We start from the raw sequence: 27,509 nt of genomic DNA, 5'->3' as shown, positions 1-27,509 counted from the left end.
GAGGGCTGCTCTCATCTTGGTATTCATGTGCTTCAGGGCAGGGGAAAGCAAGTCACAAAGTTCCATGAAAGTGCCCTTTCGCATGCAAAAGTTTTGCAGCCACTGGGAATCGTCCCAGACCTGCAACACTATGCGGTCCCACCAGTCTGTGCTTGTTTCCCGAGCCCAGAATTGGCGTTCCACAGCATGAACCTGCCCCATTAGCACCATGATGCATGCATTGGCAGGGCCCATGCTTTCAGAGAAATCTGTGTCCATGTCCTGATCACTCACGTGACCGCGCTGAAGTCGCCGCCTCACCCGGTATCGCTCTGCCAAGTTCTGGTGCTGCATATACTGCTGGATAATGCGTGTGGTGTTTAGTGTGCTCCTAATTGCCAAAGTGAGCTGAGCAGCCTCCATGCTTCCCTTGGTATGGCGTCCGCTCAGAAAAAAGGCACGGAACGATTGTCTGCCGTTGCTCTGACGGAGGGAGGGGCGACTGATGACATGGCTTACAGGGTTGGCTTCAGGGAGCTAAAATCAACAAAGGGGGTGGCTTTACATCAAGGAGTATTTCAGGCAGGACTTCACGGAGGGTTCCAATAAGAAATGGTGCACCTAAGTTATTGTTCTTATTGGAATAAGGAGGTTAGTCTGGCCTCTGATTGATACATGGCTAGATTTACCTCGCTGCGCCTTCCCTGATTAACTGCAGTGTGACCTAGAGGAATGAGTCCCCTAGACGGGGGAGAGGGGGAAGCAAATGAGTACAAAACAAATCTGGTCTATTTCTTGTTTTGATACACTCCATCTATCTTTTACATCTTTGGCTGGCAGCAGACGGTGCAGAAGGACTGCATGCCATCCACATCTCAGGGCTGCTCGGCAGAAGATGGTACAATACGACTGCTAGCCATCCTCATCTCTTGCCTGCCTGGCAGAAGATGGTACAATACAACTGCTAGCAATCCATATCGCCTGCCTGCTCACCATAAGATGGTTCAATAGGACTGACTGCAGGACTAAAGAGAATGACTTGATCAAGTCACTCCAAATTTAATCCCTGCGCCCATGTGTGCCCAGGCGCTCCTGGCCAGTATGGCCAGGAGCACCTCGGACATGACGATGATGGCTACCAGTCCTATTGCACTGTGGTTTGCTGCTACTGTGTAGTAATGCAGTACTGCGTCTGCTAGCACCCAGGAGACATGCGGTGACGGTTATCCGAGTGGGCTCCATGCTTGCCGTGGTATGGCGTCTGCACAGGTAACTCAGGAAAAAAGGCGTGAAACGATTGTCTGCCCTTGCTTTCATGGAGGGAGGGAGGGAACGGGGGCCTGACGATATGTACCCAGAACCACCCGCGACAATGACCCCATCAGGCATTGGGATCTCAACCCAGAATTCCAATGGGCAGCGGAGACTGCGGGAACTGTGGGACAGCTACCCACAGTGCAACACTCTGGAAGTCGACTCTAGCCTCGGTACTGTGGAAGAACTCCCCTGAGTTAATTCACTTAATGCACTTAGAGCATTTTCTGTGGGGACACACACTCGAATATATAAAACCGATTTCTAAAAAACCGACTTCTATAAATTCGACCTAATTTCGTAGTGTAGACATAGCCAAAGCATAGGTCCCTGCATGAGCAACCAGTCCAGTCACAGGCTCAGGTGGCGCAGCTCACTGCCAAAGTAGAACGCCTAACCAAGCAGCTCGCATGTGTGGCGGTTCAATACAAGACAGGACACGGCTTTAGGCAAGCAAGCAGGCTGGCGGGATTGCCCCTGTCAGCTTTTCCACCTCTCTTTTATTTCTCTCCCCCCTGCGCATTACATACTCCGACCGCAAAAGGCATCAACAAAGGAAATAATATGACTTTGATTAATATTCTTATTTACCAGCCTCTATCTACTACAATCCTTGTTCTCAGGCCTTGAGCCCAGTCCAAGGAAGCTTCCCACGGTTCATGTCCTTTAGTTGACTTCCCATGGTCCATGTCCTTGGATGGAGCAGTGTGTGCATCGGTCCTACACAACAGTCAGGGTGTGCCCTGAATGTTTCCAGGTGCATGAATGCTACATGAACCCTTCACACATGCTCACAGAAAGAAGGAATGACCTTATGTGCCCAAACAGACCATTCATTCCCTGAACCAGCTCCCGCAGTGCCACTGCCTGAATGGTTCAGTGAGGATCATTGGAAATTCTGGGGTTTCCTGAACCAGTGCCGGCTGCTCATCCTGCTCTGCCCCCAAGTGTACCCCATAGACTGGACTAAGGTGGGAACAGTAGTCAGCCTAGTCAACAGTAAAGCACTTAACTGGGCCTCCCCAGTGTTGGAGTAGAACAGCCCTGTGCTCTCTGACTGGGATGCCTTCCTGCAAGCCTTTGTGACCATCTTCAAAGACCTGCTTCACATCTGTGCAGCAGGGGCTATCCTCTGGAAACGTGGCCAGGGCAATGGCCAGCCACCTCCTAGCCTACCCATTTCTGATGATTTGTGGCTGATGTTGAATGGAATGAGGCAGCCCAACTTTACCAGTTCCGCTGGGGGCTCAATGACGAGGTAAAAGGTGAACTAACCTGCATTGAAAACCCCATCTACCTAGGCACCTTTCTAGACCTTGCCCTGCACATTGACTCTTGGCTCCATGAATGGAACGAGGAAAGGAGCGGTGGCCCAACAGTCCCCGCTACCTGCCCTCCATGCCAAGGCTTGTTGAATAGAGTCCTGAACCCATGCAGATCAATCTGGGTTGCCAATGTCTGACCCTGAAGAGAGAGAGAGCGTCAATGACAATTGAACCTCTGTTTTTAGTGCAGGGGATCAGTACATGCCCTTGCCTCCTGCCCAGCATAGAAGAACTTGGGAAACGGACCAGCCCAGGCCCAGTAGGGGAGCACAGCGTGGGTACCACCAGAGCTCCATGCTCCATAACCACCACCACCCCCTTTCCCTGTTCTCAAGGAGAACCCGACCTGGGAACTATGGTGCCTCCCTGCACTTCCAGTTGCTACTGCAGTTGCAGCTTTTGGAGCAGGCACAGCAGATCTCCCCCACAGTTAGCAATGATAGACTAGGGCCGCTGCCAACTTTATAGATGCTGAAGAAGTCCAAACCCTCCAGATCTCCTTGCGGCTGAAACCCACACTGGACCTTTTGGAGATGATTGTTGGGTTGCCCCTATCATCGGGACCAGTAATCCAAGAGGCTGTCCCACTAGAGGCCATAGTAGAGAAGCACTGAGAAACAGTATGCCTCAATGTGATCAGGTCCCCATTCTTTGGCATTCCTTGGTTGGAGTGGCATGACCCATGTATCTACAGGTGGCAGAGGAAAATTAGCTTCCCTGAATACTTTCAGAAAGTGTGCCTCCAACAAAGCAACCAATCCCCAGCTGACCTGCTCCTGGGGCCCCAGGATGGAAGGAGACCCTTGGAAGCAGAACTCTTGACAGTGGGGGCTAGCCAGACAGGAATGGCCCCAGGCAAGAACCTCAGCCTCCTTGACAAGTACAGTAGAACTCAGAGTTACGAACTGACCAGTCAACCACGCATCTCATTTGGAACTGGAAGTACTCAGGCAGCAGCAGAGACCAAAAAAAAAGAAAAAACAAGTACAGTACTGTATTAAATTTAAACTACTAAAAAAAAGGAAAGCAGCATTTTTCTTCTGCGTAGTAAAGTTTCAAAGTTGTATTAAGTCAATATTCAGTTGTAAACTTTTGAAAGAACAACCATAACTTTTTGTTCCGAGTTACAAACATTTCAGAGTTGCGAACAACCTCCATTCAAACTTTCTGGGTGTGTTTGAAAAGAAAAATGCAGACTAAATGGGTGAACCAAGTCCACACTCCTGCCATATGTAGTTTTCTTAAAACAACGCTGACTGTGCCTCTAAGGGTCGGAGCTCCTTCTTCGCTAAATACAGATTTCATCCCCATTTCCACCTGGTGTTACCAGCAATCTCTCCGAATCCCACTGCCACTGATGGGTTCCAACAGATCCATCTCATTCAGGAAAAGCTCAAGAACCACCTTGAAGAGGCGAAGGAGGTCTACAAGCGGCATGCAGATTGTTGATGACAAGAAGCTCCAGTATTTATGGTAGACCAAAAGATGTGGCTTGCCATCAAACACCTCCAGACCAGGCGATCCTCCTGCAAATTGGACCACCAGTTCCTGGGACCTTTCCTGATATGCCATCAGATTAACCAATTTATCTTCAAATTCCAGCTTCCCCAGTCTCTCAAAATACACCCAGTTTTCCATGTCTCCTTTCTGAAGCCCTATAATGAGAACTACCCCCCCAGCCAAACCACACTGCTATCTCAACCACTCGAAATCCAGGGTCACGATGAATACGAAGTGCACGGCATCCTCAGTTCCCGACAGATACGTGGCTGTCTGTGCTCTCCATTGGATTGGGAAGGCTACGACCCTGAAAAATGTGCTTGGGAGCCTGCCTCCCATGTCCATGCCCCTGACCTGGTGGAGAAATTCCACAAAACTAGCCCTGACAAGCGTGGACTGACACCACCTTGAAGGGGGGCCTGTAAGCGGGGATGATGTTACAACCTGCAAGGCTGGTATCTGCGGGGTTCAGGGCTACTGATGCCTCTACAATCACCACAAGAGGCTTAGGCTGTGCTCCAACTTGAGGACCCTATGGGGCTCAGCTTGGCAGGAAGTACCACCCAGCAGGACCAGAGTGGCGGCCTCAGACAACTCCTTGATTGGCCAATAGCAAAATATACAACAGGAAGCCCTGAAGGGGAGCTGTGTGATCAACAACATAGACTGCCTGCCTCTGCTCCAGACCCTGCTCGCAAGAGACACTGTACTCTGGCTTCTGACCCTGCCTGCCTCCTGATACTTGACTCTGCCTTCTGGCCTCTCACAGACTCTGATTTCCCGGTACCGGACTCGGACTGACTCCTGCTCTGACCACTAGTTCTGACCGCACATGTCCTGGTCACTTGCCCTTCCCCAAAAGGATGTTACACAATCTCTACCAACAAAAGACTCGAGCCCAGTGCTCTTATGCTTTCAATGAGCTACATTAGCTGGAATTTGAGCGGAGAAGATAGGGCATGTCTCCCCTTTAATAACCTGCTCTGTTCCATGGAATTAGACAATTCCAACTGAATTTGCTCAGTTTTGTTTGCACAAATCAGAAAAAAAACTTCCTCATACCAGGAGGCTCTCTACTCAGGAACTGACTGGAAGCAATTCAGATTGACCAAGCTGTCCATTTACAGAAACAGACTTGCTAGTCAAGATTTTGCAATTGCTGTGAAGGAAGGTGTTGCAGCTGGCCCAGTGCCTCCTCTGTACAGTCACCAGTCTATTGTAAGTGGACCCAGCTGCTGGGTCCCATGTGCTTTTAAGCCAACTGAGTCTGGGTAGAGTCTAGTCACGGAGTCTAGCTTTGGGTTTCTAGGGTGCACTCCCAGGATCAGGCCTCTTGTCTGAGTACTTCCTTGGGACCTGCAGTCTAGCTACTCTAAATCCCCAAATCAGTGTCCCAGACCTCCTAATTGCATATACACACAGACAGAGTTCCACCCAGCTGTGGGCAACCCTAGCTTTTTGTTTAACCCCTGTTTGGACAATGTGGTGTGAAAGCAAGGAACATAGACGTTTAGTAAAGTAATCTCTTAACTATAGTCATTTTACTCTTAAGAAAGTGCAGAGTTTCAGATATTTACAGTATAAGAAAAGTTCTGAGATTCAACCCCATCCTAGTCTGATCTCACCCTTTCGAGAAGTGAGGTCTGCTAGTGTTCTGGCTGGTCAGAGTCCCTCCTTCTCTCTCTCTCCCTCCTCTGCACCTCCAGCTTACATGTGACGCCCCCCTGCTCAGAGAAGGAACACCCTTAAAATACAGTCCCTGTCTAGTTTCGCCATTGTGTCCAGAGTAAGGCCTCGCCTACACCTAAAATGTAAGCCAACTTAGCTTTGTTGCTCAGGGCTGTGAAATATTTCATGCCCTGTGCAACATAGTTAGGTTTACGTATCTCCCACTGTAGACGCAGCTAGGTTGACAGAAGAATTCTTCCATTGACATAGCCACCGCCTCTTGAGGGGGTGGATTTACTACTGCAACAGAAAAACTCCTTCTGTTGCTGTATTGTCTACATTACCACAGGATAGTAGTAGCGCTGCAGGTGTGCTGCTGTAGCACCTGTAGTGTAGACATCCCCTGGAAAGCTGCAGATCCACCGATCATGCTGATGATGTGGATAATCAAGGAAGTTCAGCATATAATACAAAATTGAGTGCACAGAATAACCCAGACATGCCAACTCTTTCACACAAGGCAAAAAAAGAAGTCTTGGCTTACCTCAGAGCCACATTATAGAAATAAAATAATAATAAAAAAATCACTGTTGCCATCACTTGGATTCAGGTGGGAATTTCTGCTTTCTTCCTTGTTGCTTCATTGTTTACAAATCCTCTATGAGCGATGAGGCTGAAGCTTCAGAAGAAGATACTTACAGGCCACTTTATGAGTCTTAGTATTACAGTAGTGCCTGGAGGCTCAACCAGGTGGGGGCCCCATTGTGCCAGGTGCTGTACAGTAAAAGCCTGCTCCATTCTAAAGAGCTTACAGTCTTAAAAATAAGAGTCAACAGGGCAAAAACAACAAAGAGTCCTTGTGGCACTTTAGAGACCAACAAAGTGCCACAAGGACTCCTTGTTTTTGCTGATACAGACTAACACGGCTACCACTCTGAAACCATTAAACAGGGTGGTGAGGCAAATAGTGGAAGTTGTGGAGGGAGGAGCCATACTGCCATATTTACAAGCATGGATGCCGACTCTGTGGGTGCTCCAGGGGTGGAGCACCCACAGAGAAAAATTAGCAGGTGCTTAGCCTGCAGCAGCAGTCAAGCCCCCCTCCTCCTGCCCACTGGCTGCCCCCGTGCTGATCAACTCCTCTCCCTCCCTCCCAGGGCGGGGGTGGGGGCAGAGGTGGAGTGGGGGTGGGGCCTGGGCTGAGCCGGAGTTTAGCACCCCCGGGGAAAATTAGAAGCCAGTGCCTGTGTTTACAGAATCCAACGGCTGTGCTGCACAAGAAGTAGAGAATATTGGCCAAGATTTCACCCTCTATATCTAATTAAAACTACGGGGTGAATTTTATGAAAGCAGACTGTAATTTCCTAAATTGGAATTTGGCTAAGCACTGGGATTGACTTGCAAAAACTGCATCTGAATTTTTAATGAGCACCGCTATTTTGTCTCATTTAGAAGGCAGCACCTCTCATAACAATGGTCCCTTGTATTGTGCTCTAGGGCACTATTTTGATCCTAATTTAGAGGGATAAATGCCATGTAATTTTAACATTCCTCCTTCCAGCATAACCTTTTATCAGACTTGTATAGGTGGGGCAGAAGTGGGAATGGAGAAACAAACTAGTGCTCTTTTATCTGCTTACTGACATCAGACTTCTAAAAACTTTTATGCTAAAGGAGAGCTTTGCAATCATTTCAGTTTATTTACAACTTATTTAATCACATTTGAAAGCCTTTTCTCTAACCCTGTGACCAAAAGTTTCCAGTTGTCTATTGGTATCTATAGAGTTCATTTTCTTTTTCTGTTAAATTTTGTTATGCATATTACTCTTCACCTTTATTCAGCAAATTTTGATTTTGGGTGGGAACAGAATTTACAGGGGTAAACAAAAGGTCATTGTTAAGCAGTTTTTAACAAAGAATATAGTTTAGTTCTTGTTTATGTGGAGTAATTTTGCTGAGAAACTTGTAATGATTGTGTATGTAACTCATTACAGACAGATATACAAAAAATTGCTAATTAACTGTTTTATCATTTTTCAGGGCAGTGTGACTGCAATGACAGTATTTTTTCCTTTGGATACAGCTAGACTTAGACTTCAGGGTAAGTGTCTAAACACCTGTGTCTTTGTGGCTCCTGTCTTTGTTTCCATTTCCTTTTAGCCTCGGCACTTCTGGGAGTAGTTGCATGGGGATCGTGATGGGGTGCACTCACCTCTTGTGAGTGCCTCCTGTCACCTGGGTATCATCCTGCACTCTTTTTCTGCTCCTGTTGCCCTGTCAGCTGTTGCTGGGCAGGTCTTCAGTGGCTCAGCCCTCCGTTCACGTCACAGTCTAAAATGGATGACCACCTTCTGGGGTATCAAGCATCCAGCAGGGCATATCACAGTGCTCTTATTAGTGTCTTTAACCCTGCCTCTTTGCAGAGATCTCATCCCCTTTCTGGGCTGGCTTTAAGTTCATTTCTGCCCTGTTGTAGAGCACTGCCCCCAGGGCTTTCACCCTCAAGACTTTGACTTTTTGTTCTTGCTGCCCCAGCTGTCCAGCCACATCATCTCTTAAATTCAGTCCCCTTCTGGAGTAACAAAGTCCCACTAATGGTTGGCTCTCTCCAGGGTCTTCAGCCCCATCTCATAAGAACGGCCATACTGGGTCGGACCAAAGGTCCATCTAGCCCAGTATCTTGTCTTCCAATGGTGGCCAATGTCACGTGCCCCATAGGGAATGAACAAAACAGGTAATTATCAAGTGATCCATTCCCTGTCACCCATTCGCAGCTTCTCTGAACACTTCTCAGGGCTTAGGCCACTTCCCCAGGGAACCAGGCCCGCCCACTACTCCAGGTCCCAAGTCAGGGACCCTATAAACAGCAGCCTTGTACTGCTTCCATTAATAGTTGCTGCTGCTGTATTCCCTGGGTTGCTTCCCCCTGAGTCCCATCACCTTCGCCCATTACTTTTGGGTTACAGTTTTTGGGTTCTCTCTGTCTTATCCCTGCTTGAGCAGTGTCTTTCCCAGGCCTCCTTCCTAGAGAGAGTCTCTTTGTCCTTCCTCACCCTTCTGGTCCCAGCTAGCAACCGACCTGCTCAGGCCCTGCAGCTCTTTTTAGCTGAGCCTGCTGCACTCTGATTGGCTGCTTCCGTGCAGCCTTTCTAGGCAGCCCTGGGGGACCCACTTTAACTGCTCCTTTCCTGAGGCAGAGTATGTTAGGACTGCGAGACCTGGCACACCCCCATCATAGGGATCTCCTCTGTGTAAACAAGGATCTTTCCTTTTGTTCCTTCCTCATCACCAGCAACATTCTTCTAGTTGAGGCTGATTAAACCTTAGGAACAGCACTGACTGACTCTTTAATTAGCTGAAAAGTCATTGCTGTGTGACTTATGGCTCACATTTGAATGTCTAAAGTCTGGTCTACACTACAGACCTATCTTGGAATAACTTCGTTGCTCAGGAGTGTGAAAAATGGGTGAAGTAGTTATGGCACCTTAGAGACTAACACATTTATTTGAGCATTTATTTGAGCTCAAATAAATTTGTTAGTCTCTAAGGTGCCACAAGTCCTCCTTTTCTTTTTGCGGATACAGACTAAAACGGCTGCTACTCTGAAACCTGAAGTAGTTATATTGACCTAACCCCCCGTGTAGCCAGCACTGCTTCTCCCACTGACGTAACTATCGCTTCTCAGGGAAGTGGATTAACTACACCAATGGGAGAACAGTCTCTCCTGTCAGCTTAGAGCATCTTCGTTAAAGTGCTATAGTAGCTGTGCTGATTCAGCGTTTTAAGTGCAGACTGGTCTTGCCAGCCCATGGGAACAACACTATGTGCAGGAGAAAAACAAGCACGTTCTTGCCTAAGGCATTGTGCCATAGGGGAATTTAAAAGCACAGAGTGAGAGCGAAATTGGGAGTACAAATATCCCATGTTTCCCAAAATTAAACTTTAACTCCTGAACAGCCCATGGTTGTCAAGCCTGAGTATTTCCTACTTATAAGCTACAGAAGCAGAAGGCATCTGATATTAGGCTAAAGCTTTATTAAGAACTGGGATGAGATCATTTGACAAATATTCAGAGATGTATGCTTGAATTAGCCCCATAATACTGTACAGCAGTCCTCAGCTCTTAGAAAACGAGGCTTTTTCCCAATGCATGGTCATCTGTAAACTGGCTGTAAGAGGCAGGTTTATTCGGATCTGGGGGTCAGGGAATGTTTTTGACAGTGAAACAGGGAAGGGAGTCCCACCTCTGATTCATGGTCCAATTATCAGATCAGGAATTAACAAAAGTTAAGGGGCAGCTGCCCACGGGCACATCTCAGGGCTTCTCTCCACTTACCAGGGGATCGATGCGCGGCAATCGATCCACGGGAGTTGATTTAGCGAGTCTAGTGAAGACCCGCTAAATCGACTGCCGATTGCTTTCCTGTCGACTCCGGTATTCCACCGGAACAAGAAGCATAAGCTAAGTTGACAGGAGAGTTTCTCCCATCGACCCAGTGTGGTGTAGACACCGCGAAAGGTCGACCTAAGCTACATTATTCATGTAATTGGAGTTGCATAACTTAGATGGACTGAGCCCCATAGTGTAGACCTGCCCTTAGTGTTGCTGGGGAGGAAACAAATAAGGAGGCAGGAAACCTTAAATATCAAGTGGAAAGAGATAGATGCTTTCAATGGTGGCTAGGGAGCTGGGAGAAAACTGAGTCATTTATGGAGAAGGCGAAATTGGCAGATTTAGAGGAGTAGAGGAATAAGGAGTTGATGATGAGTACTTTCAACTTTTAAAGTGCTAAAAATTAGATCTGTCTTTTGTCTTCCAGTTGATGAGAAACGCAAGTCCAAGACAACACACACAGTGCTACTGGAGATAATCAAAGAAGAAGGCCTGTAAGTACAGATGTTCACAATTATCTTGATAAAAGTTAACCTTCAGAAGTGCTGTGTATGTGCATCCAGTGAGCCTCCATATATCTGGATATACTAGTCTCCATATATCAGTCTCTTCATTTGTCTGGATTCTCTGAGGTGTGAGTTTCTAATCATACAGGTGCAGTCTCCTTTTAGATAACCTAGCCACCATAAATAATAGGCTGTTTTGGGATATGCTTTCCAGTTAAAGGTTCATTCTTTCTTCTCCCCCATCACCTGGAGAATCCCACAAATGGCTTTTTGGACCCAGGATGGAGAATTAGGATCCTGTGTAGCAGAAATTAACCTTCATGTCCTTGCATAGAGCTGTGCTGTAGGAGTTGCATGCCTGCCTACAGAACCTTGTTGAAAAGTACTGACTGACAAGTAGGTGTGTATGTAACCCTCCCTTGGAGCTCTTACTCCAAGAATTCCTGGTATTTTACACTAGAGTAGAGTTGTCAGTCCTAGCATCCTAGCCAGGTTCCAGTTTGCCTAATAACATTTTGCCTTTTTCAGACTTTACCCATGCAGTTACAATTGGTGAAACTAGGAGTTTGTCTACAGTTAAAACTCCCATTGGCATAGATAATCTACCTCCCCAAGAGGCAGTAGTTAGGTTGACTGAAGAATTCTGTCGACCTAGCGCTGTCTACACCGCTAATGGGTGTGGATTTTTCACATCCCTGACATACTTATTTTTCCAGTGTAGACCAGGCCTAGGTTAAACACTTTCCCTAGCCCCTAAAAATAGAAAAGGAGTGAAAGAGGAATCCACAGATATGGATGTCATGATTTTTGTGACCTGAGAATCATGCAGGATCAACAATAAACTGTGTGTAAGGCTCTGGGAAAGCAAATGCCAAAAAGTAAGAGTGAGCATAGGGAGAAAAAAACACTTGTAAACCAGTTGATACCATCTTTGGCTCACAGTTTTGTATTTCCATTATCTACTCTGAGGAATTTATAGAAGGTGTAAACAGCTACAGAAATCAAGGCGTCCATAATAAGAGAGAGATTTGAGGATGTAATAGTTGGATTTGAAAGACTGTAAAAATGAGACTTTGTGCACTTACAGCAAAATTGAAAATCCAAGTTCTTCAAATGGTTGCACATGCCCATTTCACTTCAAGTGTGTGTGTGTGTGTGCGCATGCCAGTGCACCCAAGGCAGTAAATTTTTTCCCCATATTGATATCTGTCAGTGTGGTGCATGTGCTCTCAGCAGAGCTTCGCTGTTAGCCTAAGGTACAAAGGGCAGAGCTGCCTCAATCCTCCTCTGTTCCTTTTCACCATGATAGTTGGAATGTGTGTGCTCATCACACCTTTCCCTTTCTCTTATGAAATAATGTTTTCTAAAAATTATTATCGTATATAGTTTTAGTTAGTGTACTTGCTTTTGGCAAATTTTTGCTTGGAGCTTTTTGTTGGAGCTTTTTAAGCTCTGTCCTGGGGCATGCCTAAATCCCCAGGGTTTAAGTGCTTTTCTGGCTGTAACAAGTCTATGCTAGTCAGCAATCCTCACTCCCATTGTTTAGGGTTTATGGGGAGGACATATTAGATATAGGAGCCCTATCTGCAGGAGTTTAAGTCTAGGAAAGTAAGACTTCGACATCTCTTCATGGAAATTGCTTTATGCCTCCACTTGGAACCCAGCCACTCGGTACACAGGGGTTCAGACTTAATCCACGCAGGACTGCACTACTAGATTTGGCGGTATCCCCTTGCCAGAGGGAGTCAGAGAAAAGATGCCGCTCTCCTTCTCTGGTGCTGCACAAATGGCTGAAGAAAGCAGACAGTTCACGTTCTTCTAGCCAGAAAAGCCCTCTTTGTTCATGAGGGCTAGGACCGCAACGACATCACACAGGAAAAAGGTGGGCACTGAGGTTAGAGCTCCAGGCCCAGCTAGGCAACTCCCTGGTATCACATACCTGACTAGCAATGTAGAGTTGTTGTGTCCGGCACCACCTTTGGTACCATGAAGACTGGCTGCATTGTTAAGATCTTCTTCAGCATTGAGTTAATTTTCAGTGAATGCTCTGGGGCATCTCTCCCTCTCGGTACAGATGACACCTGAGGGACTTCCTTTGCTTCTTGGTTCCAGACTCACCTTTGCTGCAAGGCATTGAGGTACCGGCATTGCCCATTCATGCAATGCAAGCTTTGGTACCTGTTTCATCCTTGGTACCATGAGGGGCTACACAGTTTTTGGTACCATTGTGGTGGAACTGGGAGGTGGTGAGGGCTAGCACCTACATAATGGAACTAGTACAAGGGTTGATGTATGTTTCTGGCCCCCCAATGTTTTCTGCTCCCATATTATCTTGTAGAGGCCGGAGTAGGACCTGGAGGAGGGTATGGAGTGGATGTGTTGGTGCATGGGAACAGGTTTGCCTCCAGGGAGCAGGTAGCAACAACTCTCCTCTCCTCTTCTTCTTTTACATTGGCTGGGGTTAGTGTTCAGGGACCACACAGGGCTGGCTGGAAGAGATGGTCACTCATGTGAGTCCCTAGTCCAGCGCAGTCCGACCAGCCATTGCTGATAGAGATACCCAGTCCAGTGAGGGCAGGTGTGTGTGTGCCAGCCACTGAGGAACTGGCATAGGAATGGAAGTAGGAATTGCTGGGATGCCCCTTCCCATCCTGGAGCTGGCTACTCCCTCCCTCTCAGTCTTAGTAACTCCCCTTGCTTCCCTTCTTATCCCCCTCTGCTCCCCAATTCACAGCGAGCTTCTGCCTTCCAATTGATGACACTGATGGTAGGCAAAAGCTGTGCTGTTTAGCAGGGAAGACAAACAGTACCATTAGCGAGAAAGCTGCTAATGCTTCCCCTGTTACTATCTACTTCTTGTCCTTTCGGTTCCCAACGTCCTGCTGCACCGCCTGGTACTGCACCACCTTGGCTTTCTGATTATACTTACTCCTCCCTGGATTTGGAGGTGGGATCATACACACTCATTACAGGAGATCTCAGATTTCCCTTTCTGCTGGTTGAGGTGTTGGCACTGGCATTCTCACTGGACCAGGTCCAGGGATCGGATGCTTTGGGGTTGGTCTCTGATACCATATCAGATCCAGTAATGGCTTTTTTGGAATCCTCAGGGTGTCCCTCCAGACACTAGGTCCTCATCTCCTGCACCTGCTACTACTAAGTCTCTGTCCAGTCACTCTATCTAGTGCCAATCCCAGTACGCAGTAAGTGGTGGAACTTAAATCTCCAGAGTCTGGCCCATGTGGTAAGAAGGTTCAGCAGGCATCAGAACAGGTTGATACTGTGATGTCGTCACTGAACACTTCCTCACCTTCTCCTGATGAAGCCACTGTCTTTGAAATGTCCTCCCTGGTTCCTGACAATTATTAGATGTATGAGGATGCTCCTTGGTTAACTCCCCGGGAAATGGACTGTTCCTTTGAAGTTAAAAACATACTTTTAAATAGCAGAAAGCCATCCACCAAATGCACTTACTTCATGAATAAGGCCCTGAGAAAATCATGGCTTTTTAAAAAAAATTCATGGCAGTGTAATGGTAACATATAGAATTTTGTGGAATATGCATGACTGTCAAACTGCTGTGATTTTTCCAACAGCAGCGAGTTGGAAATGAGCATCCATGTGCACCAGTCTTGTGCTCTGTGTGGCTCCTACCATGCAGCAGCATTTGTGGGAGGGACTCAGGAGCTGGTTTATGTGACATGCAGTGCCAGTGCCGCTGCTACCCAGAACACACTACAAGCCATACCAATTACAAGACTGGCTTGCATGAATGCCTACTTCTACCTCTCTGCTGTTGGAAAAATAGTGATATTGGACTAATTTAGCATTTTCTGCACAGTTCATGAAATTGGAATTTTTACAGGCCCCTGGTCATGAAATGGAAAAGATTCTCTGTGTGGTCCCAGTGGAAGGGTACCCCTCCCTTGCAGGCTTCCATATATTTTCTTCTGGATTATCTGCTTCACCTAACAGAAAAGAACTCTGTCAGTTCCCTGAGAGTTCAGTTGGTGGCTGTTTCTATACTCCGTTCTCCTATAGAAGGAAGATCTGTTTTTTCTAACCTTACTACTGTTAGATTCTTGAAATGGTTGCACAGGCTCTTCCCATCTGTAAGAGATCCCACACCATCATAGGATCTAAAATTGGTTTTGTCAGCTTTAATGGGACCCACCCCCCCTTTAAGCCTATGACTAGTTGCTATTTTTCTCATTTCTCAATGAAGGTAGTGTTCCTGGTGCCTATTACTTTCGCAAGTAGCATAACAGAATTTCAGGCTTTAGTTGCTGATCCTCCATCTCCCATATGGTGTTCTATGAAGATAAGGTCTGCTTATATCTACATTTCTAACTAAAGTGGTGTTAGATTTTCACCTAAATCAGTCTATATACTTACCAACTTTTTTTCCAAAGCCTCACTCTCATAAAGATGAGGAAAAACTCCATACTTTGGACATCCACAGGGCATTAGCTTGTTATCTGGACAGGCCTAAGCAGTTTAGATTATTCATCTCCTTTGCTGACAGACGAAGGATCAACTCATTTCTCCTCTGAGAATTTCCTCCTGGATTTCTTCCTGCATTCTACTGTGCTATGATATCACTAAGGTTTCAACACCTGAGAGTGTTTCAGCACACTGCAAGCAGCATCAGCTGCTTTCTTAGCCATCAATGACATTTGCAAGGCTGCAACTAAGTCATCTGTTCATATCTTCACCAGTCATTATGCTGTCTCCCAAGCCTCAAAAGATGATGCTAGATTTGTGAGAGTTGTGTTGCAGTCCTTGTTCAGCTAGACTCCGATACCCTCCTTGATCTCATACTGTTTGTCAGTCACCTGGAATGGACATGTTCAAACACTTGAAGAAAAAAAATGATATACCTGTTTGGTAACTTTTTCTTCGAGTTAGGTTGCATGTGTCCATTCCATGACCCACCCTCCTTTCCCCCTTCATCAGAGTCAAAAATATAGGCTGCTGGTGTGAAGGAACTTGGGGTGGGTCCACCCATTATACCTTTAGCTGGCACCGCAAGCACGTGGAGGGCACATGCACTGCCCTAATGGGAAAAATCTCCCACATATTGAAGAACAACAGTTGCCAAACAGGTACATAACCGTTTTTTTCCTGGCAATGGGAAACTTATTGATTTCCATCAAGACACTTAAGAGCTCTAGAAAAGCTAACCTAGTTTTGGAGAAATGGGTGGGACAACTGGAAAAACAATAAAAGGTGCAAGATCCCAAGCATAGTGTGGGTTTCAGTTGGCAAAGGCTCCTTTCACGCTATACAAATATTTGTGGTAGTGGAATTTGTTTTTTTAAAACCGGTTTCGCTAACACAGGTTTTCTTCTTAGGCCCTTGTCTGCACCAGGAAAACACTGTTCTTAACTTGTCAAAAACTGCTTTGTCTGTTTCCTCTCATTCCCACTTTTCTCAAGTGATGTTGAAAGCAGTTTTCTGCTGGTGTGGTCTAGTTCATCTTGTTGTTGTGAATTCGATGAGACAAGTTCAACACCTGGATAAAATTCAGGACAGTAACTTGGATTTACTCTTATCACCAGGACAGGTTTGGATTGAGGGTACTGGTAACTTGAGCCACTAAAATAAACTGATTTTTCTTATCTTTGATGTTTGCTGTTTTGCACTTTGGGAGGTTTCTGCTGGAAAAATATTTGTAATCAGATCATCAGAAGTATCTCTGATTTTTATGAACCCTTTGTGGGTTTATTTTGTTTTTAAATAGAGTATATGGTTCATATAAGGTGTATATATATTTTTCCTGAGATAGAAGGGACCAGAAACATGCAAGAGTTGGTTTTTCCTTCTCCATCTTCTCTTTCTTCCCACCAGTAACTGTACTACTGACAGTTAATCATGGAAGCCTGTAACTTTAGAAACTTAACTCTTCGTACTTTCCCAATGAAATGGGGGAATGTTGATACGTACAATTTGAAGATACACTGACTATAGATTTTGTGAGTCTGTTTCTCTTTTAACTTATACCAGCGTTTGTAACTCCACTTATTTCAGTGGAGTTACTCATGAGTGTTATCAGTATAAGGAAAGAATTGAGTGCTTTATTTTAACCAGTAATAGAGTTAAGAATTATATTGAGTCAGTGTGATTGTTACTGGTTGGAAATTGTCTCAATATAATGGTAATATATATAGTGCCAGCTGTGTGAATCTTCCCCTACACACACACACAAACAAAGAAAGGAAAAATAAATAAATGCAATTTTTAAAAATTGTGTTTGCTGTCCCTGGCAAAGAGTAGATGTTGTTTTCTATCCCAAAGGTATAGTATTTCAGTAGCATATAAAAAACTCCTATATTGATGGATCTGCAAAACACTTTGGGATCCTTGTGGATGAAAGACAGTATATAACTCCTTATTGGGTCCACAACTCTGTTCTCTGTGTATCTGTTTAACCAATGGCTTCCAGTGCTTTTTTTTTCTCTTTGGAGGCCTGATCTGAAGTCTGTTGAAACCAATGGAAAAATTCACATTGACTTCAGAGTGCTTTGGGTCAGATCCCAGATGCTTTCAATTTATAATGGTAGTTTTCTGACCCTTATTTTGCCTGCTGTTTTTTCTCCTCAGCCTGGCACCATATCGAGGGTGGTTCCCTGTTATCTCCAGCCTCTGCTGCTCCAATTTTGTCTATTTTTATACGTTTAACAGTCTCAGAGCTCTCTGGGTCAAAGGCCAACATTCTACCACAGGAAAAGATTTGGTCCTGGGGTTTGTTGCAGGTAATGGAACCTATAAGGCATGATGACATAGTATGTCATAACATGAGATGCTGTGAAACGCCGATTTTTAACTGAATTACATAATGACCTCCTTGCTTTATGAAGCCCTTTGGAGGTCATGCTGGCTGGGTGTTTTGTATTTTGTATCTTATAGAGAACTGCTTCATATTATGGCTCTCTTTATTTGTCATGCATATTTACTCTAGATCTTCTACCACCCCACATTCTCTGGGGGTGTGGGTGTATATGTACACACACACTTATAAAATGATTTCTGTTGAATGCTCAGACAAAAAAAGTATCTGATATTGAGCCATTTTCTCTATGTAATGTACCCCTTACCATGGTACCTAAATGCCATTATCTTCCAGGACAGATCAAAGTGGGAGTAGATTTCCTACTGATATTAGGCTTCTTTGTTAAAGATTTTTGCAACTTTGCAATATTTTGAATGACTAAATCTTCTTTAACTAGGTGTTGAATCAGTAGCTTTTACCACCGTCATTGAATCATGTGGAGTAGATCTTCCAGCAGATATCTAACGGGGGAGAGGTCTGTTTCCCACCCATCCTGCTTTCCTTTGCAGGCAACAAAACTAGACTGGAAGAGTTTTAACAAAACTTGTCTGGTTTCTAAAAATTCCCAAAGCTGTAAACAACATGGCTTCTCTTATAACTGAGTCTAGCTGGATGGTAACTAATAGATATACTTTTCAACACGTTGGGCCAAATTAATCCCTGAAGTAACCCCACTGAAGACTGGTCAAGCAAATTCTAAGACAAAGAAACCTTTAATTAGTTGTTGAAAAACCCGTTGTTTTGGCTTCTGTGGCCTCATTGGAGAAACTACAGAAATAATTTTAGTTAGAAGCTGTGTAGTTATCTTTGCTGTGTGTTGGGCTTTTTTTAAATTCCTGCTATGTAGTTTTCTATACTATGTGAATTACTACTGAGTTATTTTGTACATTGAAATTAAAGAAGGAAAAAGTGTAGAAAAACACCCATTTTTTGTGTTTTACTTTTGTTAAGATTTATTTTCTTCTCCTTGTGGGGTGCTTTTGTATTAGGTATTGTGAACGTACTCTTGACCACTCCACTCTGGGTAGTGAACACACGACTGAAACTGCAGGGAGCAAAGTTTAGAAATGAAGATATTGTACCAACCAACTACAAAGGCATTGTAGGTAAGCACCTGCTGCAGTCATTTTTCTCAGTGAATTTCATGTTTGTGAAAGATATTGGATTGATGGCTCTGAAGACCAAAGTCCCTTATCCACGGTAGCACAGGTCTCCCACCCTTCCTGTATGTGTGCACAGTGCCCATCTTTGATCCTGAAAAGGGGTCCACTTAAGGGAGGAGGGTTGTGCAGTCTTTCTGACCCATTCAGTTCTTGAACTTTTTTGTAGAAACTGACAAGGGAGCCAACTTTTGCCAGTTCTGGTTGTAGCTGTTAGGGGTGTGGACACTTATTCTGCTAGGCCCACAAACTGATTACATGTAGGTTATTGAATAGCCAATGAGGTAACTGTGGCTTCCAGTCATCACTGAACTGGACTAAAGTTTGAACTGTCAGTCTAGAAATATAAGCCTTTATTTACCATCTTTAATCTCCTGAACTATCCAGTCCTCCAAACTGTCTCCATTTTTTTTAATATGCCTCAGTGCTCTATTCCTGTATAGCTCCTGTATAGTAAATATTTTGTTGGTGGAGGTAGAATATACATCCCATGATTCCTTTGTTTTTTTTTTCTTGCTGCCTGAGAACTCCAGAGAGTGACCTTATGACCGTGACCCAGTGCTGCTGACTGACTAGCAATAGCCTCTCCATGAAGATCTTGTATATTTATTTTATTGCCCTGATCCATGCTTTTGAGTGGGGGAAGAAGTCAAATATTTAAACTTTGTGGTAGCCAGCTTCTCTAAACACAATTCTTTATTACAGAAATTTCAAACTTGAACCGTTTGAAACATAGGGAATTAATTTTGATGCTGTGTACCTTGTTTTTGTAAGTGAAAAATGTCTCATGTTTAAAATGAAAACCAAAGACGTTCAAGTTCCAATTTAGCCTCTTGATTTTAGTGTTAGCAGGTGGTGACTGGGAGATGACATTCTAAGGTAGCTTCCAGTTAAATGGAACAGAGGCAGAGGGAGGTTAACTTTATGATCAGCTATGCTGCCTGTTGTTAAAATGAAACATAACCAAATAAAGCTCTGAAGAGAGCCATTTTAGCTAGAAGAATCTCATGGTGACATTGGGCCTCTGTAAAAGGGGAACATCTACACAAGGAGGTAAATATAAGCTGTATGACTGGTGCCAGTTTGACCAAGAAACACCTCTGCCCCCCACTCTGTCCATCATTGTTCCTGAATTTGTTCATTAGTTTAAAAGGCAAAAGTAGAAGTGTATCACAGGGAGCAGTGGGACCAGGCTGCTGAGATGACCCATACTCAATGGACGATGATATAAAAATGTAGAATTAATCATACCCTTTGCAATCAAAATGTCATTCTGTATGTTAAGAATTCCTGTTGCTTCTCTCCACTTTCCACATCAGATGCCTTTCATCAGATAATACGGGATGAAGGAATCTTGGCTTTGTGGAATGGTACTTTCCCCTCCTTGCTGCTGGTCTTCAATCCTGCCATACAGTTCATGTTCTATGAAGGGTTTAAACGAAAGCTTTTGAAGACACGACTGCAGGTGAGAGTAATAGATTTTTGAGATCAGAAGAAACTGTTATGATTATCTAGTGCAGCGATTCTCCAACTGTGGGTTGGGACCCCAGAGTGGGTCGTGACCCTGTTTTAATGGGGTTGCCAGTGCTGGCGTTAGATTTGCTGGGGCTCGGGTCTAAAGCCAAAATCTGAGCCCCATCCCCAAGGGCTGAAGCCCTCAAGCTTTGGCGCCCCCCAGGATGGCAGGGCTTGGGCTTTCACTTTGGCCCCCCAGCCTGGGGTGGTGGGGCTTGGGCTTCAGTCCCCCTTCCTGGGGTCCTGTAGTAATTTTTGTTGTCAGAAGGGGGTCAGGGTGCAATGAAGTTTGAGAAACCCTGATCTAGTGTGACCTCCTGCATAGCACAGACCATACAACCTCAACTGCTAGCTTCTTGATGAAGCCCATAACTTCTGTTTGAATTATAGTTTTTCTTTTAGAGAGAGCTTCATTCCTGATTTCAAATGATGGAGAATCAACTGCATCCCTAAGGAAGTTGTTCCAGTGATTCATTCCCCTCAGTTTAAAAAAAAAAAAAAAATTAATTCTTATTTCTAGTTTGAATTTGTCTTGCTTTAGCTTCCAACTATTGATCTTAGTATGCCTTCTTCTGCTAGATTTAAATTCTGTCTGTTATCAGAAATCTTTTCCCTATGTTGGTACTTGTAGACCGTAATCAAGTCACGTCTTACTTTGTGTCACAGTTCAGGGCAACTGCACCTGTATTCCCCCTTTGTGGGCCATGAAGGGCACCCTCTATTAGGATCCCGGTTCCCCAGCCATCACCTCTTTTGGGTGGAGACCCATGTCTCTCTCCCTCCTGACCAGGGATTTTCCAGGCCGCACGGTTCCCTGCATATAGTTTGAGTTTCCCAGCAAGTCAGACTGCCTAAGCAGGCCTGCTTTGCTTTCTCACTAGAGGCTATAAGCAGCAGAATTGCCCAAAGTCATAGTGTACCACACAGCTTCTCCTAAGCAAGCACATTTATTCTTAAGGTGAAAGCATTATAGAGAAAACAAATTAAAAACAATAGAAGAACATACATATGCTAATAAGCTTACCAGAGAGAACCTCAATTCCAACAAGGGGTCTGGCAAGTGATCAGGCCTTCATATCTCACCAAGGGGTTTTCTGTGGTGACGTGTTCATAACAGCTATTAGTTCAGAACAACAATCCCCATGAATCTGTGAATCATTCCTTTTATACAGTTTGGACCTCCGATATTGTCCTCAAGTAACAGATAATCAGCAGATAATGGTCCTTCCTCATGGTGAAACTTCAAAAGGATGAGTTCTTGCATAACCCTTGTGTGTGTATATAGGCAAACAAATTGTTTGTGTGTGTATATACATATACACACGCACACACACACTATATATATATATCAGACTCTTAAGGCCGAAGTGACTGAACTGGAGGAGCTAAGGGAGACAGAGAGGTACATAGAGGAGACTTTCAGGGACACAGTAGAGTGGTCTCACCCCAGTTTGACAGCCTCTGTGCTGGATGATGGAGGATGAAAGTCTCAGATAAGGAGAGCTTCAGGCTAGAGCGGAGGGAAACCGTCCCATAGTTGGGGACTTTCAGATGACGTGCTAAAGGAGCACTCAAGGAAGAGAAGGCCATTGTGGAGAAACTAAATAAATCTTTGCATAGGTCTTCACTGCAGAGGATGTGGGGGAGATCCACACACCTGAGCCATTCTTTTTAGGTGACAGATTTGAGGAAACTGTCCCATATTGAGGTGTCAGTAGAGGTGGTTTTGGAACAAATTAATGAATAGTAATAAGCCACCAAGACCAGATGATATTCATCTAAAAGTTCTGAAAGAACTCAAATGTGAAATTGCAGAACTACGAACTCTGGTATGTAACCTATTGCTTAAATCAGCCTGTGTACCAGATCACTGGAGGGTAGGTAATGTAATGCCTATTTTTTTAAAAAAGGCTCGAGATTATTCTGGCAATTACAGGCCAGTAAGACTAACTTCAGTATCTAGCAAATTGGTAGAAACTACAGTAAAAAACAGAATTGTCAAGACACATATATGAACATGATATGTTGCGGAATAGTCAACATGGCTTTTGTAAAGGGAAAAATCATGTCTCACCAATCTGTGAGAATTTTTTGAGGGAGTCAGCAAGCATGTGGACAAAGGTGATCCAGTTGATATAGTGTACTTGGACTTTCAGAAAATCTTTGACAGGGTCCCACACCAAAGGCTCTTAAGCAAAGTAAGCAGTCATGGGCCAAGAGGGAAGGTCCTCTCATGGTTCAGTACTGGTTAAAAGACAGGAAACAAGGGGTAGGAAGAAATGATCAGTTTTTACAGCAGAGAGGAGTAACTACCAGGGTCCCTGTAGTGAGGGGGATTGGCTGCCCTCAGACCCAGAGGGGGAGGGGGCCCTCACTTTGCATCCTGGTGGGCGGAGCCATGCCATGCTCAACCCTCCCGCCGGAAGTTCAGAGGGCAGGACTGGAAGTACAAAAGGCAGGCCGGAGAACTCAGTTGCGGCCCAGCTGCTGGAGGAGCCAGATGCCTCCTGTGAGCTCCCGAGCTGGAGGCTGCCACAGACCCCGAGGAAGCTGAGGACTAGCCAGGACCATTTTCAGACCTGTACAGAGAGGAGCTCCAAGCCCTGACAGAGGCCCTCTTCCTGGACAACCCTCTACAGAGCCAGGTGCGCCCTGAGGGGGAGTTAGGAAGTGGCCCAGGGGTAGCCGACTCCTGTCTGGCTGCAACACTGCCAGTGAGTGAATCAGCATATTGCGGTCAGGATATCTGCTGACCCAGTGGCAGACCGCTCTGCCACTGCTAGGGCCCTGGGCCAGAACGCAGTGGAGTGGGTGGGCCTGTGTCCCCCCTGCCACCCCAATTCGTGGGTGGCAGTCTCCCCCTCTCTTAGGCAAGAAACCTGCGCTTGTTTGCACTCCGCTAGAGTTAGGAGGCCTGATTGTTTTGTGGCTCAGCCTGAGTGCAGCCCTAAGCTCTCAGACTCTTTGTTGCCCCGCCCTGACCAGGAACTGGGCTCTGTAACTGTGTTTGTCATTCGGCCCTGATCACGGACCTGCACTGAGGTCTCCCATTGCCCCGCTGATCCCCACTCCAGGCGACCTCCCAGAGACATAGTGAGGTGGATTGGCCACCCACAGACCCGAATGGTGAGGGGCCATTCCCCCCAACGGACTACAGTCCCCAAAGGATCTGTACTGAGACCTTTGCTGTTAAACATCCATAAATGATCTGGAAAAAGGGGTAAACAGTGAAGTGGCAAAATTTGCAAACTATGAAATTACTCAAGGTACTTAAGTCCAGAACTGACTGTGATGACTTACAACGGGATCTCACTTGACTAAATGACAAAATGGCAGATGAAATTCAGTGTTAAGTGCAAAGTAATGCACATTGGAAAACATACTCCCAACTGTACCTACAAAATGATGGGGTCTATATTAGCTGTTATCACTCCTGAAAGAGATCTCAGTGTCATTGTGGATAGTTCTTTGGAAACATCCGCTCAGTACGCAGCAGTGGTCAAAAAAAGCTAACAATGTTAGGAACTGTTAGGAAAGGGATAGATAATAAAACAGAAAATATCATAATGCCACTGTATAAATCCATGGTACACCCACACTTCGAATACTGTGTGTAGTTTTCATCCCATCTCAAAAAGGTATATTAGAATTGGAAAAAGTATAGAAACAGGCAACAAAAATGATTAAGGGTATGGAACAGCTTCCATATGAGGAGAGATTAAAGAGTGTGACTTTTCAGCTTGGAAAAGAGAGGACATGATAGAGGTCTATAAAATCATGAAGGGTGTAGAGAAAATAAGTAGGGAAGTGTTATCCACCTCTTCACATGACACAAGAACATAGGGGGTCACCCAATTAAATTAATAGGCAGCAGGTTTAAAACAAACGAAAGGAAGTACTGTACTTTTTCACACAAAGCACAGTCAGTCTGTGGAATTGCTTGCCATGGGATGTTTTGAACACCAAAAATGTAATATATATAAATATAAATATACCCCATGCTCCAGGTGTCCCTAAACCTCCAACTTGCCAGAAGCATCTGGCACTGTCCACTAAGAGAGTATACTGGGGTAGATGGATCATTAGTCTGACTTACCATGGTCATTCTTATGTTCTTATGTGTTCACCTTTCCCAGAAATTTCCTGGGACACCCACTTAGTTTTAAAAGTTCACTTATCTGACACTTGTGTAAAAGAGACTTTTGAAGCTCATAACAATTTCTAACGTTTACATTAGTCATGTCTCTCCCTTTAGAGATGTTAATACAAATTCCACAACATTACATAAACATTTGTATTTTTAATAGAATGAACTCATAAGATATTTAAACTTAATTTAATAAGGTTTAGCTTTTTTCAGTATGGTTTGTCCAGGATATCACTGGAAATTGCCATATCTGTCATACCCTTCTCTTGGATAAATTAAATATATCGAGCTTCTTAAATCTTTCTATGAGGCATATATTTTAGACTTCAAATCATTCTTGTAGCTTTTTTCTGAACCCTTTTCAATTTTTTAACATCCTTTTTGAAGTGTGGACACCAGAAGTGGACAGAGTATTCCAGGAATGGTCTCACCAATGCTGTATATGATGCCACCTTTCTACTCCTACTTGCTATTCCCCTACTTATGCATCCAAGGATCGTATTTGCCCTCTTAGTGACAACATTGCCCTGGGAGCTCATGTTCATTTGGTTATCTACAATTACATCTAAGCCCTTTTCACTGTCACTACATTCTAGGATACTGTCTCGCATCTTGTAAGTGCAACCTACATTTGTCATTCTTAGATATCTGTCCTTGCATTTTAGGACCGACAAGGTGGGTGGGATAATATTTTTTATTGGATTAAGTTCTGTTGGTGAAAGAGACAAATGTTTAAGCTTTCCAGAGATCTTCTTCAGGTCTGGAAAAGATAACCGTGTCATAGATAAATACAAGATGGGACAGATGAAGTGTAAGAGGTTAACACATGTTGCAAGAAACCACTTAAAATGAAGTGGGCAATTAACACCTCTGCAGTCATAGAACAGAGGAGAGTTAGTAGATTACAAATGGTTGTAGACTACAAATTGTTGTAATGAACCATAAAATTAGACTCTGCTGAAACCATGAGTTTTACTGTCTAGCAGAGTTATGAATTTAAATTCCTGTGCTTGTCTTTTGAAGGTGTTGTGCAGGTTTCCTTTGAGGACAAGGACTGATAGGTTAGATACAGAGTGATCACTCTGTGAAAAATGTTCGCCCATAGGTGATAGGTTTTTTTTGGCTGTTATCATTTTTTTATGTGAGTTCATTCAACAGCATCGTGATTATATGGTTTCACCAACGTAGTTGTTGCTGGTACATCAAATGTGAAGCCCAAAAACTTATCTGTTTCACCAACAGAGAGGTTGGTCCAATAAAAGATAATATCTCACCAACCTTGTCTATTTCATATTTTGGGACCAACATGGCTACAACACTGCAACCTTGCATTTTAATATAGCCAAATGCATGTTGTTCACATGAGCCTATCTTACTAAGCAATCCAGACTCAACTGCATGACTCACCTATTTCCATCATTATTTACTACTACACCGATTTTGTGTCATCTGCAAATTTTACCAGCATTGATTTTATATTTCCTTCCAGATCATTGACAGAGATACTGAATAGCATTGAACCAAGAACAGATTGCCCCAAGGCCCCACTAGAAATCCCCCGAGGAGGATGATTCCCCATTTGCAATTACTTTTTATGACCTATTTAATTCATTTAATATAGGCTACATTGATTTTTGTATAGAGCTAATTTTTTATCAGAATGTCATCCAGGACTAAATCAGTGCCTTACGGAAGTCCAAGTATATTATGTCAACACAATTATCTTTTATCAACCAAACTTGTAAGCTCATCAAAAAACAGTACCAAGTTTGTTTGACAAGACCTATTTTCCATAAAACCCTGTTGATTGGCATTCACTGTGCTTCCTTTTTTAAATTACCTACAGATCGTATCCCATATCAACCTTCCCACCTTTTGCCTGGGAGTGATGTCAGACTATCCAGCCTATACCAGGGTCATCACATTTACTCTTTTTTTAAATATTGGCAGAACATTTCCTTTTTCCCAGTTCTCTGGAGCTTCCCCAGTATTCCAAGATTTGTTAAAAATCAACATCAGTGGTTCAGATCCAACATCAGTGGTCTTTGGTCCAATTCTTTTAATACCCTTAGATACAAATTATCTGGTCCTTCCAGTTTTAAAATGCTTAACTTTAATAGTTGTGCTTTAAAATTTTCCATAGATATTGATGGAATAGAAAGTATTTCCTTATCTCTGTAAGATATGAATACATCAGCCTGCTTTATTCCAAATACAGAACAGAAATATTTATTGATTACTTCTGCCTTTTGCATTACTATTGACAATTTTACCATCCTTATCTATTATTGCAGTGGTTCTCAATCTTTTGTACTGCTGACCTCTTTCACACAGCAAGCCTCTGAGTGCGACCCCTCCTTATAAATTAAAAACACTTTTTAATGTATATAACACCATTATAAATGCGGGAGCAAAGCGGGGCTTGGGGTAGAGGCTGACAGCTCACAACCCCCCATGTAATAACCTCGTGACCCCCAAGGGGTCCCGACCCCCAGTTTGAGAACCCCTGCACTATTGGATCTATACCATTGTTAGGATTTTATTTGTTCCTGAAAAATTTAAAGAATTCCTTATTGTCCTTAATCCTACTGACCATAATTTTTTTTTTTTACCTTTATTTTCCCTTGTCAACTATCTGCATTTCCTAACTGCTGATTTATACTCATTGCTATCCACTTCCCCATTTTTCCATTTGTTATAGATATTCTTTTTTATTTTGATACTTTCATTTACTCTTTTTACTAGGATTTCTTTTCACACAAGAAGCCTTCTTATGTGTGTGATGGGATCCCCAGGGTGCAGCCTGGGACTGTGGGACCGCTGTGCCCCTTTAACTCTCCAGCCTGATCTGTCTCTCACAATGCTTTGCTAGTGCCTCCAGGCACCATTATCACTCAGCACAACTGCATATGCAGCCCCACACCCAGCTAGATTGCATGAATGCTCCCAGAGCCACTCATGAATCACACAAAGAAAGGCACCAGCCAGAGCCCCCCAGCTCCCAGCTTTGTACCTCAGGAATATACCGTCTTGCACTGTTTACGATGAGCAGTGCAAATTTATTAATTGGTTCCCCACTTCATCAATGGAAAGTGGATATACACTAGCCTTTGCAAACCTGAGCAGATTTACCACACGCTTCAGGCAAACTCACAGGTAAAGATAAATAG

The 27,509-nt window shown here is 44.3% G+C and overlaps 1 protein-coding gene across 1 annotated transcript in view; it reads left to right on the top strand.

Annotated features, from left to right (window-relative positions):
* SLC25A17 (solute carrier family 25 member 17) overlaps window positions 1-27,509 on the top strand; it is a 64,016-nt gene that overhangs the window by 18,462 nt on the left and 18,045 nt on the right. Inside the window, exons 2-6 of the mRNA XM_073327134.2 lie at window positions 7,827-7,887; window positions 10,607-10,673; window positions 17,289-17,440; window positions 18,507-18,623; window positions 19,997-20,142. Of these exons, the coding sequence (XP_073183235.2) occupies window positions 7,827-7,887; window positions 10,607-10,673; window positions 17,289-17,440; window positions 18,507-18,623; window positions 19,997-20,142 (543 nt within the window). The remainder of the gene's footprint in view (window positions 1-7,826; window positions 7,888-10,606; window positions 10,674-17,288; window positions 17,441-18,506; window positions 18,624-19,996; window positions 20,143-27,509) is intronic.

The sequence above is a fragment of the Lepidochelys kempii genome, chromosome 1 (genome assembly GCF_965140285.1).
Source record: "Lepidochelys kempii isolate rLepKem1 chromosome 1, rLepKem1.hap1, whole genome shotgun sequence".
Classification (NCBI taxonomy): Eukaryota; Metazoa; Chordata; order Testudines; family Cheloniidae; genus Lepidochelys; species Lepidochelys kempii.
This window is presented reverse-complemented; position numbering and strand designations above follow the sequence as displayed.